The 16282-nt window shown below is 56.8% G+C and overlaps 8 protein-coding genes across 8 annotated transcripts; 3 read left to right on the top strand and 5 right to left on the bottom strand.

The window, feature by feature from the left end:
* Positions 1 to 169: 169 nt before the first annotated feature.
* PHSY_004417 (endoplasmic reticulum protein) lies at positions 170 to 1780 on the top strand (the record flags this gene model as incomplete). The annotated part of the gene is made up of 1 exon (XM_012335030.1): positions 170 to 1780. The coding sequence occupies one exon, from the start codon at positions 170 to 172 to the stop codon at positions 1778 to 1780; it is 1611 nt and encodes a 536-aa protein (XP_012190420.1).
* A 797-nt stretch (positions 1781 to 2577) lies between these two features.
* Positions 2578 to 3597, bottom strand: PHSY_004418 (sterol desaturase; the record flags this gene model as incomplete). Its single annotated transcript, XM_012335031.1, has 1 exon — positions 2578 to 3597. One exon carries the CDS (start codon positions 3595 to 3597, stop codon positions 2578 to 2580), a length of 1020 nt encoding a protein of 339 aa, XP_012190421.1.
* A 1049-nt stretch (positions 3598 to 4646) lies between these two features.
* On the bottom strand, positions 4647 to 7121 carry PHSY_004419 (hypothetical protein; the record flags this gene model as incomplete). Its single annotated transcript, XM_012335032.1, has 1 exon — positions 4647 to 7121. One exon carries the CDS (start codon positions 7119 to 7121, stop codon positions 4647 to 4649), a length of 2475 nt encoding a protein of 824 aa, XP_012190422.1.
* Positions 7122 to 7831: 710 nt separating this feature from the next.
* PHSY_004420 (O-methyltransferase) lies at positions 7832 to 8689 on the top strand (the record flags this gene model as incomplete). The annotated part of the gene is made up of 1 exon (XM_012335033.1): positions 7832 to 8689. The coding sequence occupies one exon, from the start codon at positions 7832 to 7834 to the stop codon at positions 8687 to 8689; it is 858 nt and encodes a 285-aa protein (XP_012190423.1).
* A 120-nt stretch (positions 8690 to 8809) lies between these two features.
* On the bottom strand, positions 8810 to 9868 carry PHSY_004421 (hypothetical protein; the record flags this gene model as incomplete). The annotated part of the gene is made up of 1 exon (XM_012335034.1): positions 8810 to 9868. One exon carries the CDS (start codon positions 9866 to 9868, stop codon positions 8810 to 8812), a length of 1059 nt encoding a protein of 352 aa, XP_012190424.1.
* A 157-nt stretch (positions 9869 to 10025) lies between these two features.
* Positions 10026 to 11549, top strand: PHSY_004422 (chorismate synthase; the record flags this gene model as incomplete). The annotated part of the gene is made up of 1 exon (XM_012335035.1): positions 10026 to 11549. The coding sequence occupies one exon, from the start codon at positions 10026 to 10028 to the stop codon at positions 11547 to 11549; it is 1524 nt and encodes a 507-aa protein (XP_012190425.1).
* Positions 11550 to 12063: 514 nt separating this feature from the next.
* PHSY_004423 (hypothetical protein) lies at positions 12064 to 12891 on the bottom strand (the record flags this gene model as incomplete). The annotated part of the gene is made up of 1 exon (XM_012335036.1): positions 12064 to 12891. One exon carries the CDS (start codon positions 12889 to 12891, stop codon positions 12064 to 12066), a length of 828 nt encoding a protein of 275 aa, XP_012190426.1.
* Positions 12892 to 13270: 379 nt separating this feature from the next.
* PHSY_004424 (hypothetical protein) lies at positions 13271 to 15769 on the bottom strand (the record flags this gene model as incomplete). Its single annotated transcript, XM_012335037.1, has 1 exon — positions 13271 to 15769. The coding sequence occupies one exon, from the start codon at positions 15767 to 15769 to the stop codon at positions 13271 to 13273; it is 2499 nt and encodes an 832-aa protein (XP_012190427.1).
* Positions 15770 to 16282: the final 513 nt, after the last annotated feature.

A 16282-nucleotide genomic window follows, 5' to 3' on the forward strand; every position in this document is an offset into this window, starting at 1 on the left:
TTGGGGGGGGGATTGCTGTTTTTCAGCCTTCTTTTTTCTTTCGACTTTTCTCTTGCTTCGGCTTCCCCGCTTCTGGCGAACCGGGTTGAGACTTGTCAAGCTTGACTCTTTGGTTCGATCGTTCGTCTTTCCTATCCACCATCAACACCGTTGCGATCACACAGACAGCATGCTGGACGCCGTCTTCCAGCCTATCGCGGACGCCGCCGGCGCACCCGTCGACTACATCAAACTCTTCACCTGTCTCCTCGCCGCCTTCCCCCTCGCCTCCGTCTTCCCGCACCTCCCCTCTCCTGCGTCCAAACACCTGTACAGCCTCCTCGTCTCGTTCACCTTCCTCGTGCCTATCCTCAACCTCTACTCCGGCTTCCTGCAGCTCCTCGGCTCGGCACTGCTCACGTATGCCATCTGCACCTTCAAGCTCGGCGGGAAGAACATGGGTTGGCTGGTGTTTGCGCTGCAGATGGGACATCTGACGTACAACCATGCGGTGCGGAAGTTTGGTGGGATCCCGCTTTCGACGATCGAAATCACGGCGATGCAGATGGTGGCGGTGATGAACCTGACGACGTTTGCGTGGGACTGCTACGATGGACAGGTGAGGACGGAGGAGCAGTGCGACGAGTCGCAGAGGAAGAGCAGGATCACCAAGATGCCGGGGTTGCTCGAGTTCTTGGGATATGCGTTTTACTTTCCCGGTGTGCTCATCGGTCCATCCACCCGCTTCGTCGATTACCGAGCGTGGAGCACCGGAAAGCTCTTCGCCTCCCCGAAAGGCAAACAACCAGCCACCGCGCCCGTCCGTCTTCCCCGCGGTCGTCTCTCCGCCTCCCTCTTCCAGCTCTCTTCTGGTCTCGCCTTCATGGCGATCTACACCGTCTTCGCGCCCGCCTACTCGTACGAAAAACTCATCGGTCTCCACGGCGGACTGTCGCACCTCTCGCCGCTGCGCAAACTCCTCTGGATCCAGGTAGCAGGCTTCATGGCGCGCACAAAGTACTACGGCATCTGGTCGCTCACCGATTCCGCCTGCATAGTCTCCGGTCTCGGCTACAACGGGGGCGATCGATGGGATCGCTGTCGCAACATCGACATTCCCAAGATCGAGTTCGCCAACAACTGGAAGGAGCTGCTCGACGCGTGGAACATGAACACCAACGTGTGGCTGCGCAACAACGTCTACAAGCGCATCGCTCGGCCGGGCAAGAAGCCGGGTTTCAAGTCAACGATGACGACGTTCTTCACGAGCGCGTTTTGGCACGGACTGGAACCGGGCTACTACATGTCCTTCGTCCTGGCCGGGTTCATGCAGAGCGCAGCCAAGATGCTGAGACGTCATGTCAGACCACTATTCTTCTCCCAACCGAACGTACCCAACCCCACGTTCAGCAACGTTCTCACTTTTTCACCGGCGCAACTTGCGTATTGCACAGCTAGCGTGATCGTCTCCCAGATCACGCTCAACTACGCGGTGGCGCCGTTCATGCTGCTCGAATTCAAAGCATCGCTCGCCGGCTGGAAGGCCGTGTACTTCTACGGTCACGTGTTGACGTTCGTCGCCATCGTAGCGTTCCAGAACGGGTTGGGCAAGACTTTGGATAGGAAGAGGGGGAAGGTGGCGACCAAGAAACGCGATGAGGTGGCGTTCGCGAGCGGCTTCACAACGGATGCGGATAGCGATGCGGAGGGGGTGAGGAGGAGGGTGAATGGGACGAGGAAGGAGAAGCTGCATGAACAGGCCAAGGAGGTGAGTGCGTTGGCGCCGGAGCCCATTTCGTGAGAATACGGGCGAGTGGATGGATGCGCAAAGGAGGAAAAGGGCGAAAGTGCCATGGAAAAGAAGGTACACGAGATGGACTGTGTCGCGCTGATCGATCGAGACTCGAGAGCAAAGTGTCACAGCTGGTCAGAGCCGCAAGCGATTTCACACACACGTCCAGAACTGATGCTCTTGTACAGGACGTTGCATGCACACGAACAACCAAAAAAACTTGACACCGACGGTTCCAGATTACGGAGGCCGTGAGAAGGGAAAACCTTTTTGTTTTGGCTGCTTGCAACATTGTCCTCGGAAGAGTTTGCTGATTCCTGCTTGTCAAACAAAAGTCAAGAGCCCACAGTTTGGATCATCACCACAGCACAACCTTGCTTGCAATGGCAGCAAGAACTCCATACTATTGTATGGCGAGATCATAGCGATTGCGGCTGGCGAGCCCTGAGATGGGGTTGCCTGAGTTGTATACGTGGCAGGAATGCAAAGCGTACTTGGGGGAACTTTACGTGATCCGATGATTCTCAATGCATTGCACCCGCGGAGGGAGGCGAGAAACAAGATCGACCACAGATGGGGTTTGGTCGAGGCAAAGCATCGGCGTAGAGTCGATGAATCGACATCTTTTTCGAGCCATGAGGCCTGGAACGACAGCAAGCGTCACAAGATGACCGTTAGCAGAGCGATCGACACCCTCCATCCGCCACCCTCTCACACACACACGATAACCGTAGGCACTCATCGCTCAAAAATCACGTTCCAACTTGAAATCGTGTATTCACATGTTGACATTGGATCACCATCCCTTACTGCGTAGGTACAGGACTAGGTTCATCCATCGGATCATCCCAATTAATATTGTCCTTGGTGCCCTCCACCCTCTCCTTCATGGTCCCAAAGATCATATCCCACAACCTGGTCTGCTTGCCATAGTTACCGCTCTTCTTCCAACCGCGTCTATGATGCAGATCGTGATCCTCCAAACACAGCTCTGCGCCGATCCACCTGAGATACCACGTCGTCGGGTTCTGGAAGTAACCCCTCAACCCGGAGTGACCGCTAGCTTCGATGAAAAGGATGTAGCAGGTGCTGATCCACCAAGTGGCGAAATTGATGCGCCAGGTGAGCCAGGCGAGGATGGGAATGCCCACCATATCAAAAAACTCCTGCTCGTGGTCTGCGAAAGCGCCGAGGGCGGCGATGGGATGTTTGGTGGTATGATGTTTCTGGTGGAAACGCCAGAGGAAGGGGACTTCGTGCATGAGACGGTGGTACCAGTAGAACCAAAAGTCGACCGCTACGGCGAACATGAATGTGTTGATGGGGAGCATCGCGATGGTCTTCCAGTCCAACAAAGGTTCTTCGGGGTTGTAGAGATAGGGAACTGCAATGACGGATCGAGAAATCACCACCATGAACAACCCGATCGCCACACTGGTAGTGTCGACATCCGGAACTCCATCCCTCTCCTTCTCTCCGTCGAACGTGCCGAACTTCTCCGTCATGCGATTGTTCCAACTGAACACCGAGACGCCGTACACGACAAAGTACGCCAGATACGCCACCGTCGCCACGGAAACGGGAACGACGATGCCGGTGTAGTAGGTGAAAAAGTGATGCACGAGCAAGGGGGCGAATGCCCAGGGAATGATTCGGGCGTGCATCTTGTAGATCGGGTAGACGGGGACCGGCGCACTGTGCGGGTACACGGGCGGTTTCGGTCGCGGTTTGGTGGGATCGTCGGGGGAGGCGACGCCGAGGGTGATGAGGGAGCGTTCGAAGAAGGTCCATTGCGAGGGTGGGCGGGTGTGCCAGGTTGCGGTCATTCGACCTTTGTTAGGTTTGGGCTTGGCAGTGTCTGCCGCAACAGAAGCTGCGGGTGCAGCTGTGGCAGTAGCAGTGGTGGTGGTGGTGGTGGTTGTCGCCATGATGAACAATCTCTCCTCGTTTGGTTTCGAGAGAGATGCTTGGGGGTGGCGGTGGCGAGAGGGAACAAGGACGCAATCCGAGGGGAAAGCTGCGCCCTCTTATATGTCTGTTCAGAACACACCTCCTCGACGAAGCACACTCCGAACCGCCCAATGTGACTGTCGAAAAGCGCTCGCACCCTCTCTCGCTTACCGAGGTGTGGCGGAGTAAGTAGCGTTGCGGCTCCCCACCTTGCCTTTCACCCTTTTTTTTTGGCGCTCTGTTTGACAGCTCTCAGGGTGTATCGCGTGAAATTCCATCAAAAAAGGTCGCCGCTTCTTGATTTTTCGTGCCTGTGTCAGTTACTGCAGTGTGCTACTACTGCGTTGTTCCTTTTTTTATATTTTTACCCCGGATTTGTTTTTGGGTAGGTTCGGCAGGTGTTCGTCGCTTGCTTTTGTCCGCCTTTACACGCTTTCCTCTGAGTTGCGGTTTACGCATCCTCAACGCATGAACGTGTTCGGAGAGATTTTTCCGCTCGTGGCACTTTCGTCCAAATGCCACCTTAACTTCCTCCTCCTCGTGTGTCACAGCAGCCGTGATATTCGCGCCTGTCAGAATCAACATCAGACGTCGCATCCTCCTCGTCTTGTGAATGCTTTCCGAAGCTGTTTGTGTTTCCCACGCTAAAAGGTGGCGATCGTGTACCTCGTAAAGTCGCTTATTCAACATTCCTTCTCCTCTACTTGTCGTCTTGCGTGGATGGGAGGCCAGTCTTTCGCACGAGGTTAGCCAAGTGATAACTTTGCTTCTGTCGTCTCTCACATAGTGGACAATCTGATTCACATCCTGACACGCAAATCCGACAGCTGTCAACACAAGCGTGGCGCCTCGGCAACACGTACAAACCCACACTGTCACTCGCACAACCCTACTTGCCCATGAAAAGCAGATTCCGATTTTCTCATCATCGAATCCTCAAACCCCTCCTCAACCTCTCTGCGATGTAGAAGCTCTGCGCGTTCGCCAGTTCATCCTCCTCCTCCCGTTTGACCTCTTCCAACCCCGGTGTCGCCCTTCCAGACCCGACCGAATTCGCTGACGCAGGAGGAGGAGGGGGAGGTCTCCTCCTACCCCCCGCTTTCCCCACACTTCCCCCCACCACCACCACCGCCGTCGCTGGATCTTCAGTTGCGGGGCTGCTCGATCCCGAATCGGTCGACGAAGTGGACAGCTGCACCGCCGGTTTTCTCTGAGCTGGTGGTTGTGGTGGTTTCCTTCTCTTTGGCGGTTCGCCCGAAGAGCCCTCCTGAGGTCCACCGACGATGGTCGAATCCGACGTCTCGGCAACATGCTGCATCGTCGAATCGTTGCTCAAGGGCGACCCGACCATCCCATCCACCTTCTCATGATGCTTGCCCGATCCGCGAGCAGGTTCCTCCAGCATGTGCGCGTGCCACGAGCTGGATGTCGAACACGTATCGTCCGCATCCCCATCCAGCGCCGGTGACAACTCCGAAACCCTGAGACTCGGCCTGCCTCCGAGGGTGAGCGAAGGCGAGTCGACGCGCGGAGGTGTACACGGTGCCGACTGGGCAGACACGGTGCGTCTGCTGCTAGTGTGTTGAGAAGCATTGATGTGGGGTTTCGCCGTTGCACGACTCAACGAAGCTGCCGAGGTGGGGCGGAGCAGCGTGTTTGCGATGGATTCCGATTGCGGGTGCGAGAGGGACGCCACCCGCTTATCCCTCGTTCGCGTCGTCGACGGCACGCTGAGAGACCCACTCTTCGTCTCTGCAGAATCGATCGGTGAATCCGTTTCTCCAGCGACCGCATCCTCCGTCGTCACAGCCAACGAATTCGCCGTAGCCTGCACACTCCCGCTCCCCTCCTTGATCTTCATCGCCAGCATCGGCAACCCCTCACCCGTCACCCCCGCCTCCATTACCCTCACGCTCGCCTCCCCCCCACCCACCGGTTCCACCTTGGCCACCGTCTCCGTCCCATCCAGCCTATCCAGCTCTACACACCACTCTGCCCTCAAACACCGCTCCACCAACCTGCGTGTCGTCGCTGAGATGTCGTTCAGATGTCCGTGCGACACCAAGCCTTTGAGCAGTCGTCTGATCTGATTCCTCTTGTACGGATATGTGCACAGCTGGGTGTTGGTGAGGAGCGGATGCAGGACTCGAAGGTAGGTGTGTCGCAGGGATTCGCTTTCGTCCGGAAGATCGTGCAGTTCTCGAATAAAGATGTCCACCAACACGCGCAGATCGTTCGTGTAGAAATAGCACGCCGTCTCCTTCGTTGTAAACAACAGGTACAACAGCTTCAGCACGAGCAGCTGCATGCACACGTCTTCGGCATCCGAACTGCTCGCCCTGTTCAGCATGAAGATCAAGTTCTCGCCGAACGTCTTGCTCGCATTCAACCTCTGCTGCAGTACGCTCAGAACCAGATTCACCGGTGCAGTTGCGTGGGAGGCATCGATCTGAGATGACGCCGAGGAGGTGAGGGTGGACACCATGTACTGTTCGTTCATGGCGACGAGGAGTTTGATGAGACGATAGTTGAAGTCTTCGTCGTGGTGATGTCTCGTCTCTTCGACGAGATCGAAGAGGTGGTGGATGAATCGTTCGTCGAAAGCCTTGAGATGCGCAGGTTCAAGCTTCTGGACCCGACACACTTCGTACAGCATACGCACCGCCTTTTGACGAAGGCTGATCTGTACGGCGATGTCCTTGGATGCAGAAGACGCTCCGCTGGTCGATTTCGAGATGGGAGTGGAGAGGGGAGGATCTTGATCCCAGTGTGCGCCGTTCCATCCGACGACGATGTCGGATTGATGATGGTTGTTGTCCGAGATGCCGATCTTTGCTTCTGCTTGCGCTGCATAGCTTCCCGCCCAGATCTGATGCACGAGGCGATGCAAGAACGCACGAACACCAACGAACGATACCGTAGACGCCGAAGCCTGTATCGACTTGTACGTCGATGGGAAAGCGTCTCCGTACTGCAGTACGATCTCGTACGTCATGAGCAGTACGGGAATGCTGGTGGAAGTCTGCATGATGCGGATCGCCTCCTCGGCCGCCAGCTGGTGCATCGCAACATTGCTCGCATCTCCCTCTGCCGCTTCTGACGGGTCGACATCGTCGCGGAACGCCGTCGAGCCGAACAGCCGGTTGATGCAGTAGTCCTGGTTGTACTCGGAGGTGAGATTGTCGTTGAACGATGCGGCGCACAGATGCAGGAACTTGGCGAGGACGCTAGCTACGTAGATCCTTTTGGCATGCAACAGATGTTCAGCTTGATCGACGGTGGTGTAAGACGTAGATGCGTGGGAGCAGGAGGAGTCGAAGGGGGTGTCTAGGATGTCGTCGAGCTCGAGCCAGAACTGTTGTGGATTGTCGAGCGCGGCATAGCCGGCAAAGGGATCCATTCTTACTTGCGCACAGTAGTGAGCGACATCCGAGTACGCAATGCAAGGAGAGCAAGTGTCGATGTCTCGGGTGTGTCGCGATGGTGTTGGTCGACCGGCGATGGTGCCGAGAGCGAGCGTGTGTGTGATATCAACAAGAGAGTCAGATAATCGGATCCCCCGCACTTGTCGCGGGACTGCCTTGATTCGGGCTCATCCGTGATAGTTTTAGCGGCGATACTCACGCAATCCTGAAAATTGGATTTCCACAAAGGCACACACGATCTCACAAATTCCAAGTCAGAGAAAGAGAAGATCCAATGACGCCTTCCCCAGGCTCATGCACGGCTGAGAAAGCAAAGAAAGAGCCGACTCTCGATCTTTGACGCACGGCACACACGCACAGACCGCGTTGGTGCCGCATGGCTTGTGGACCCTGGCTGCCATGTCATGTCAAGATGCACCTGATGATCAGCAACGCTTTCTTCCAAGAGAGTCGGTCACCTGTCAAACCAGCACTACGCCCTGGATTCGACGTCGTTGCTTTGCTAAGGGGGGCTGCAATCGTGTGGTTGTGGATGTTTCTGTGTCCGTGTTCTCGTCTGTGCACGTCGACTTTGCTTCTTTTCTCCCTTCTTCCTCCTACTCCCCATCATCATCATTGAAGAACGTCAGAAGTACCATTCTTGAAGCTGCAGCACAACTCACCACCATCTGAACTTTTTCTCAAGATGAGCGACATCGACGTCCCCGTAGAGTCTCCGCTCACCTCGGCATCCAAGCTGCTGTCGAGCGTCGTCTCGCAACTCTCGACCTCTTCGGCACCGTCCTCCGAGCAACTGCGTCAACTCCAACTCGTCTCGTCGCTGCTGTCTGGCCTGGATCCGTACCTCGACAGCGTCTCCTCCCCCGCACCAGCCGTGCAGCGCCCATTGCTGAAAGCCACGGCGGAACACGACTGGGTCTCTGCCTGGTCACGCAAGCAGACGCTCTTCCAGCTCTCCGCTGCCTGGTCTGCCGGTGCGTACGAGGGCAACTTTGTCGGTCTACTCACCAAGCTCACGCGTGCCAAAAAGGCGCTCGAGATCGGAATGTTCACCGGAACTACGACGGTGTGCATCGCACAGCACCTCCCCGAGGGTGGAAAGGTCACGGCGCTCGAAATCGATCCTTACCTGGACACCTTCACCCGTCCGCTCTTCTCCCAAACCGGCCTCTCCGACAAGATCGACGTCAAAGTCGGAAACGCCGTACACCACCTCCAAGCTATGTCCCAGAACATTCTCTCGGATCAAGAAGCGTACGATATCATCTTCATCGACGCCGACAAACCAGGATATACGACCTACTTCAAGACGATCCTGGAAAAGGGTCTGCTGAAGAAGGACGGACTTCTGGTGGTGGACAACACGCTGTACAAAGGTACACCGTGGACCGAGGGGTTGGTGGAGGAGGAGATGCTGAGCATCGGGAAGGAGAACGCGGATGCGATCAAGGAGTTCAACAAGGTGGTGAGGGAGGATAAGAGGGTCGAGGTGGTGGTGCTGCCGGTGAGGGACGGGGTTAGTTTGATCATGCGCAAGGAATAGGAGAGCACGTTGGACGGTGATGGCACGCAATGCAATGCCGCAGGAGTGGGGTGAAATGGTAGAAATACAAAAAGAAGTTGCTGCGAGGTGGTTGGTTCTGCTGTTACAGTGAGGTGTGGTCTATGTGAAGCTGTCAAAGTGTCTGCGGACGTTGTCGATGCACATCTTGATATCAGGGCCAGACATTGCATCTATCCTACTTTCCAAACTATCATCACCCGGACTCTTGATCAACCTGTAATTCGCCTCACCCTGAACACCATCTGCACTCCTCAAACCCTCGCTGTTCATCAGATCATCAAAGTCCTGCACCCTGATCTCCTCCGTCTCCCTCCGCGTCACAAACCGCACCGCGCTACACCCCTCGATCGTAACCACACTGCCCCTCTTGGTCTCCAACTGCACCACCGTATCCTTCGAAACATGCATTCGGAACTGATGACACGATGCGATGCCCAACACGCTTTGCTGGAGATCGTGCACCATGACGCTGCCTTCGACGTGGGGTAGGAGGACAGCGGAGGAGTGGACGTTGCGGATCTGAACGGCGAGGATGGTGTGCGTGGTTGCGAGGGGGCGCAGGTCGACGATCGAGTGGGAGATGTTGGTCAGATCGAGCGAGATTGGTGTCGATGGAGCCGGTTGTGATGTTGTGGGCTGGGGGATGGGATGCGTGTATCTGGTATCTTGGAGTGTCGAGATGGTGAGATGACTTGATTGTCGAGAGGCTTGCGGCTCATCCGATGAGCTTGCGGTTGCAGCCGTCACCTCCTCCTTGGAAGCAGCTGTTGCACTCGGCGGTGGTATCGGAGCAGATGCGACCGGCTGCTTGCGTTTGAATGCGAACCCACCTCTCTTCTTCCCCTCCCCTTTCCCAACCTGCTTCGCTTCCTCCAGCGCCCTTCTCCTCTGCTCCAGTGCTGCAGACACCTCTTCCAGCCTCCGTTTGTGCACTCCTTGATCGTGACTCGGCAACACACCGCTGTCCACCGCCTGGGTAAGTTCAGCGCTCAGAGAGGCATACTTTGCCAATGCCTGTTGCAGCGAATCTGAGCCGGTTGTGGGAGCTGCAAGTTGCGAGAGGAGCGAATCGGTTGCCGCTCGAAAGTGTGTGTAGAACGCTTGCGCCGACGAAGCGTTGGCAGAGGATGCATTGCCCACAGACGACGTCGATGCCATTTGCGACGAGTGTGTCTGCCTTGGATGTGGTCAGCAAAGGGTTGGCAACGTTGCAGTGAACCGACGTTCGAGACCAACACTTTGTAGCAATACCAAGCTCTGTGACTGGGGGAGAAGCGGATCGGGTGGCCATCGGGAGCGGGGCAGCTGTGACAAAATGGTGCGTTGCGCTTTCATTTTCAAATCAAGCCGTTCGCTTGAGCTGAAGCGAGTCACTTTTCTTCTTCCAATTCCAAATCCCGTCTTGCTCGACCGACGACCACCACCATCATCATCCTCACCCGTGCACAGCCGAGTCGCAAACATGTCTACATTCGGCTCGCACTTCCGCGTCACCACCTACGGCGAGTCCCACTGCGCCTCCGTCGGCTGCATCGTCGACGGCGTGCCCCCCGGCATGGCCCTCGAGCCGCAGGACATCCAAACGCAGCTCTCACGTCGTCGTCCCGGACAGTCCAACCTCACCACTCCACGAGATGAAAAGGATCGAGTCGAGATCCAATCCGGCGTCGAACGCGGTGTCACTCTCGGAACCCCCATCGCCATGCTCGTCCGCAACCAAGATCAGCGTCCGCACGACTACACCGACGACACGCTCGACGCCTACCCACGCCCATCGCACGCCGATTTCACCTACCTCGAAAAGTACAACGTGAAAGCCAGCTCGGGAGGTGGAAGGAGCTCGGCGCGTGAGACCATCGGTCGTGTCGCCGCCGGTGCGCTGGCGGAAAAGTACCTCAAGGAAGCGCACGGCGTCGAGATCGTCGCCTTCGTCTCCAGCGTCGGCAAGGTGCATATCCCTCGCTACCCCGGCGAGCAGCTCGCACAGGACGTCAAGAACGGCGCACCCATCGCCACCGAAACGAAGGACGGTGTACCCGTAGTCGAAGGCAAATCTTTCTACGGCGAGTCCTCAACCGACGGTCCACCCCAGACCAAGGTCGACAACATCATCGACACCTCCAACCTCACCGAAGAGGAAGCCGAAGAACCCCTGTCCAAAGAGTTCCGCCAACTTTTGTCGACCATCACCCGCTCTCAGGTCGATCAGAACGCCATCCGGTGCCCGCACGAGTTGGCCGCCGAACGCATGCGTCAGCGCATCCTGCTCGCCAAGGCGAACAACGACTCCATCGGTGGTACCGTCACGTGCATCATCCGCAACGTCCCCTCCGGGTTGGGCGAACCGTGCTTCGACAAGCTGGAAGCGAAGCTCGCCCATGCCATGCTGTCGATCCCTGCGACCAAAGGCTTCGAGATCGGCTCCGGTTTTCGCGGCACCGAAGTCGCCGGCTCCCGCCACAACGACAAATTCGTCCTGAAACCAGACGGACGTCTCGGCACCATCACGAACTGGTCCGGCGGTATCCAGGGCGGCATCACCAACGGCGAAGACATCTACTTCCGCGTAGGCTTCAAATCCCCCGCTACCATCAGTCAGGACCAAGCCACCGCGAGCTACGACGGCAAGGATGGGACGTTGAATACCAGGGGAAGGCACGATCCGTGCGTGGTGCCGAGAGCGGTGCCGATCGTCGAGGCGATGGCAGCGTTGGTGGTGATGGACGCTGTGCTGGTGCAGAACGGCAGGACGGCGACGGCGCAGAGGTTGAGTAGGGAGCCGGTGGAGGCGCTGCCGAACAGCATGAAGATGCCAAAGAGGAGAAAGGTCGACGAGTGATACTAGCGCAGCAAAAAGCATCGAAGAAGAAACGTTTTGGGCAAGAGGTGCTATGTGTGTGTGTGTGTGGGTGCAAGCTTTGAATGTGACGGAGTCGATGTGTGTACCCTTGAAGTTGTGATTGTGAATTGGAACCAGCTCATGGCGGAAGGGCCGATCTTGTTCGCAAACAGGCACACGGGGAGCGATTCGTTCGACGGCTTTGTTTCATCGACTGCCGGGGTGCCGCTTGCTCTGCGTCGACGACGAGCCACATTCTTCGTCAGCTGGTGCGGATCCTATTCCAGTGTCACGAAACACACCACACGACGTTGTCAGCTTGCCCTTTAGGACGCAGTGAGAAGGGAGGCACCTCACGAGGGTCAGAGCGTCTCGTTGACAAACCGCACACAAACAGGCACACATGATGATTCTTTCTAGATCTGTTCGACTATCTGCGTGATCGCACTCATAGATCTGCCTGTTGCAATCTCGCTCTTCCTCCATCCGTATAACCGGCGTATCATTCCTCCATCTACTTCTTGCGCTCGGCCTCGATCGCAGCCAACGGATCCCACGCCCTGTACAGCTGACACGTCTTCCTCTCCCTCCTGACCAACTTGGGCTCTCCCTCTCCACCCAACACGTCCTTCCTCCATTTCGTCCCACACGCCACCCTATACTGCTCCTCTTCCTCAGGGGCTTCATCCCATTCGTGCAATCCAAGACACTTGGGTACCACCTCCTCACCACTCTTCCCCGTACCATTCACCCCTGCATCGATCAACGTGAACCTCCTGCTCCTTCTCCATCCTTTCACCTTGGCTAGCATGGGAATGTGCTCTTCCGCAAACCATTTGTTGTATTCTTCCTGTGACGCAGAGTCGATCATATCGATGCTGTTTGTAACGATGTATGTCGGGGTGGCTTGTTCGGTTTGAATTGCCAAACCCAACTTTGTTCGGTCGACGGTGATGGTTTCGTCCGAGTCAGAGTCGTACTCCAACCTGTAGATCCTCCTATCCACAATCGCCAGTCTTGTAAACAACTCCGCCTCCCTCTCACTCCTTTCACTCCTTAACGAAGTATAGCTGGAATCCGCAAATACCGAGTTATCCGAAATCGTATAAAAAGCACCCCACGTCGAATCCGGCGCATTGTTCACCCCGGTCGGGGTGAGAGCCGTCGAGGTAACAGCGTACCGCGTAGCAGACCGGAACGTCGTAAACCGCTGGATTCGTAGCGGAACATGTTCCTCATCGTACCACGTGTGAAACTCTGGAAGCGTGACAGCGGCGCCCGGTTCCATAAACACCAGCAGCAACCCCGAGTCGCTCGACTTGAACAGCGGATGTTCTGTCATCGCTGAAGAAATCGCGAATCGAAAAGTGATGCGAGGAAGAGAGAGAGGAAAGGGTGGTGGTGTGTGTCATTTTATGAATAGAGGAGAACCCCCCACACGTTTGGTTGCGAAAAGGAAGGTCCGTCTTTTCCGCTATGACCCGTGCATCCAAGGGAACATCTTTCTACCGCGGGCAGCTTCAGCGCTCGGATCTTCCCGCATCCCTCCTACCGCTGCCTTAACATCCTCACACATACAACTCCCCTCCATCCTCCCTGTCATCCTGATACCCACAGCACAGACCTCATACGATCACTCACACATCTCCTCTGACTGTACATACTCAATGGAAAAACATGGTTTTTGTCTCTCTTTACAAAACTAAGCCTCCTCCTCCTCTTCACGCAGAAACGCCATTCACCTTCCCCTGCTTACCCCGCCCCTCCTTCTCCCTCGCCAGACTCTGCTTCCACCCTTCCTCGAACGCCGCCTCGTCGCTCTCCGGGTTAGCGATGCTCGCGGCGATCTCGTTCTGCTTGTGCCTGTTGGTCGACTGCAGCTCCTCCCTCCACCTGCCCACAATTGCCCCCACCCGGCTGGGCGAGTACGTCCTCGCAAACAGCGCCGCCTCCGACGTCCTCCCCGCCTTCTCCAACACCTCTATGCACGAATCCACATCGCTCAACGACAGGTACGCGGCAAAGGCGACGTTCGTCGAACCTTTCTCCACCGCCAACTGCGCCAATCGCGCCAGCAGCGCGCGGTCGTTCGTCGAAGTAGCCACCAACAGCATCGACGACAGATCCTGCGCCTTCTCGAAACACTCCTTGGCCAGCGTCACGTTCCACCTCGCCAACGCCTTGTCTCCGATGGTGCGCCATCGCGACTCCGACCCAACCTGCGGTCCGCTGCGTGCGATCTCGAGCGCAGTCTCGAAGTTGTCCAGCGAGATCGCCAGGTCAAACCGGTGTTCTGGGTCCGTAGACACCTCCAGCGCCAAATCTTTGAGATCCTGCGTCTCCAAAAATCTAGCGACGCGGTTCCTCTGATCCGACGGCACTTGTTCCAACAGCTCCGCCGCTGCGTCCAGATCCCCCCTCAGAATCGCCGTCTGGTACTCGACCAGCGCGAGCGACAGCGAGTAGCTAAAAATCGACATGTCCTTGTTGACCACGTAGACGCGACCGTGTTGCGGGATGTAGCCGAGCAAGAAGATCTCGTTGTCCGAGTGTGTGATGGTGTGTGTCTGCTCGCCGACCAGGTACTGCAGTCGGTTGGTCGAGTTGGTGTACAGGAAGCACTCGCCCGTCCACTTGGCTGTTCGGACGCCCTCGGTCACCTCGGTCACCACCTCGAACGCGCTCTCGACACCCTCATCCTCCACCTCTGCACCCGAATCGAGGTGCGCAGCATACGCATCGCGATCGAATCGCAAGATGTAAAACGACTCGTCGCACACAATCGCCACCAACTCGCCCGTAGTAGACCAGTGGATAGCCTTGGCCTCGACATCCACCCTACGCACCAACGCACCCGTCTCCCAGTCGTAGAAGCACACAAATCCGCCACCCAGCACTGCCAACAACGCACCTCCAGCCACCGCTTCGACGGTATACGCCAAAGTGAGCAGACCAGGACGCTCCTTGAAGTTGCGGAAGACCTTGACCTTGGAGCCGCCCTCGTGGACGGCGTACGTGTTGCTGTCGCCCGCCCAGGCAAAGCCAAGACCCGAACCGAAAGCCTTGTTCCTCCACGCCAAAGCGGTGTAGATGATGTACTCGCCATCACCGCAGACGGTAACGAATCGACCGTTGGGGCTGTGCTGCAAAAGCTGTGGGTAGACCTCGGTGGTTCCCATCTCGCGCACGGTGACGGGAAGCCTCTGACCATCCGGGACCACTTCTTCCGCGGTGGTTCCTACGTTTGCGCTGAGAACTTCCGAGTTGCGAGCCCAGACCACCTTGCCTGCGGCATCCATGCTGACGCTGGGCTCCTCCTTTCCGAGCTTGATGACCACAGCACCCTCGTCGTAGCCGATGGCGACGTCGTTGCCCGACTTTTTGTAGGCAACGCACCAGACACGTTCGAGGCCGTAGTCGAGGGTGGATTCGAGACGGTAGGTGTTGGAGTGCCACAGCTTGACGGTGCCGTCCTCGGAACCGGAAATGATGAGCGGCAACGAGGGGTGGAAGACGGCGAACGAGACGTTGGAGGTATGGCCGGTGAGCGTTTGGACGCACGATTTGGATAGGTAATCCCAAATCTTGACGGTGCGGTCGTCGCCGACGGTGAGCATGTAGGGCTTGTCGCCGCCGTGGAAGTACTCGACGTAGTTGACACCCTTGTCGTGAGCGTCGAGGGTGTAGTTGGCGACGCTGGAACCGAGGGTCCACACCTTGACGGTGCGATCCAAGGAGGAGGAGGCAAAGGTGTTGGAGTCCTTGGGATTGAAGCAGAGATTCATGATGTAGTGGGTGTGGCCTTCAAAGGTCTGCACGAGACGCCAGTTCTTGTCCCAGTCCCACATCTTGATGGTCATGTCGTCGGAGCCGGTGATGACGTACGAGCCGGTGGGATGCACGGCGAGACAGCGAATGTAGTCCGGATGCGCCTCGAAGCTGATGACCTTTTCGTGTGTGTTGTAGTTGAAGGCGCGAAGCTGGAAGTCATCGGAGCCGGCGACGAACCAGTTCTTGCGGGCAATGAACTTGACACATCGTACGGGCACATTTGTGACCTCAAAGGTCTTGACAATGACGCCGGTCTCGTAATTCCAGATGTTGACCGAGCCCGAGTAGAGACCGGCGAGGAGCCATGGCTCGGTAGGGTGAAAGTCGAGCGACTTGACGCGCTCAGACTTGGCAAACAGCTTGCGCTGGATGTCGAGGAGCATCGGCATGACGGGCAGCTACGAGACGAGGCGAAGCTCCTACTTCTACTCAAAAGAGTCGCAGTGGTAGAAAGTCCGTCGAATGATCAGCAGAGGTGGGAGCTGGTCTACTGCTCTCGTCGACGCACAACGAGCGGCTCGTGGTCGAGTTCGTCCCCGATGCTGAGTTTGCGATAAGGAGAGCGGACGCAGCCGATGGTCGCAGGATGCGCAGCAAGTGATAGGAAGAAGAGCAAAGAGAGCAAAAGGGGTGTGTGACGAGAGGAAAGTGATGCGTTGGAAGAAAGGCTCACTGTGAAGTGTCAGTGTCAGCGTGTGCTTCGGCCAGCCCGAAACACAAGGGGCTCGAGCCATTCATTCCGAATTCAACTGTCAGTACGCGGCGGCGGCGGCGCCTGGGCTGGTGCTGGCGCCTCTCGTGCGTTTCCTCATCAGAAGAGTTACACGTCTCGCAAGCAAATTTAATCCAACCCGGGTGAGGCCTAATTACAAAATTTGAAAGGAGTTGTAATGGTACATTCT

This window comes from Pseudozyma hubeiensis (assembly GCF_000403515.1).
Source record: "Pseudozyma hubeiensis SY62 DNA, scaffold: PHS45, whole genome shotgun sequence".
NCBI lineage: Eukaryota > Fungi > Basidiomycota > Ustilaginomycetes > Ustilaginales > Ustilaginaceae > Pseudozyma > Pseudozyma hubeiensis.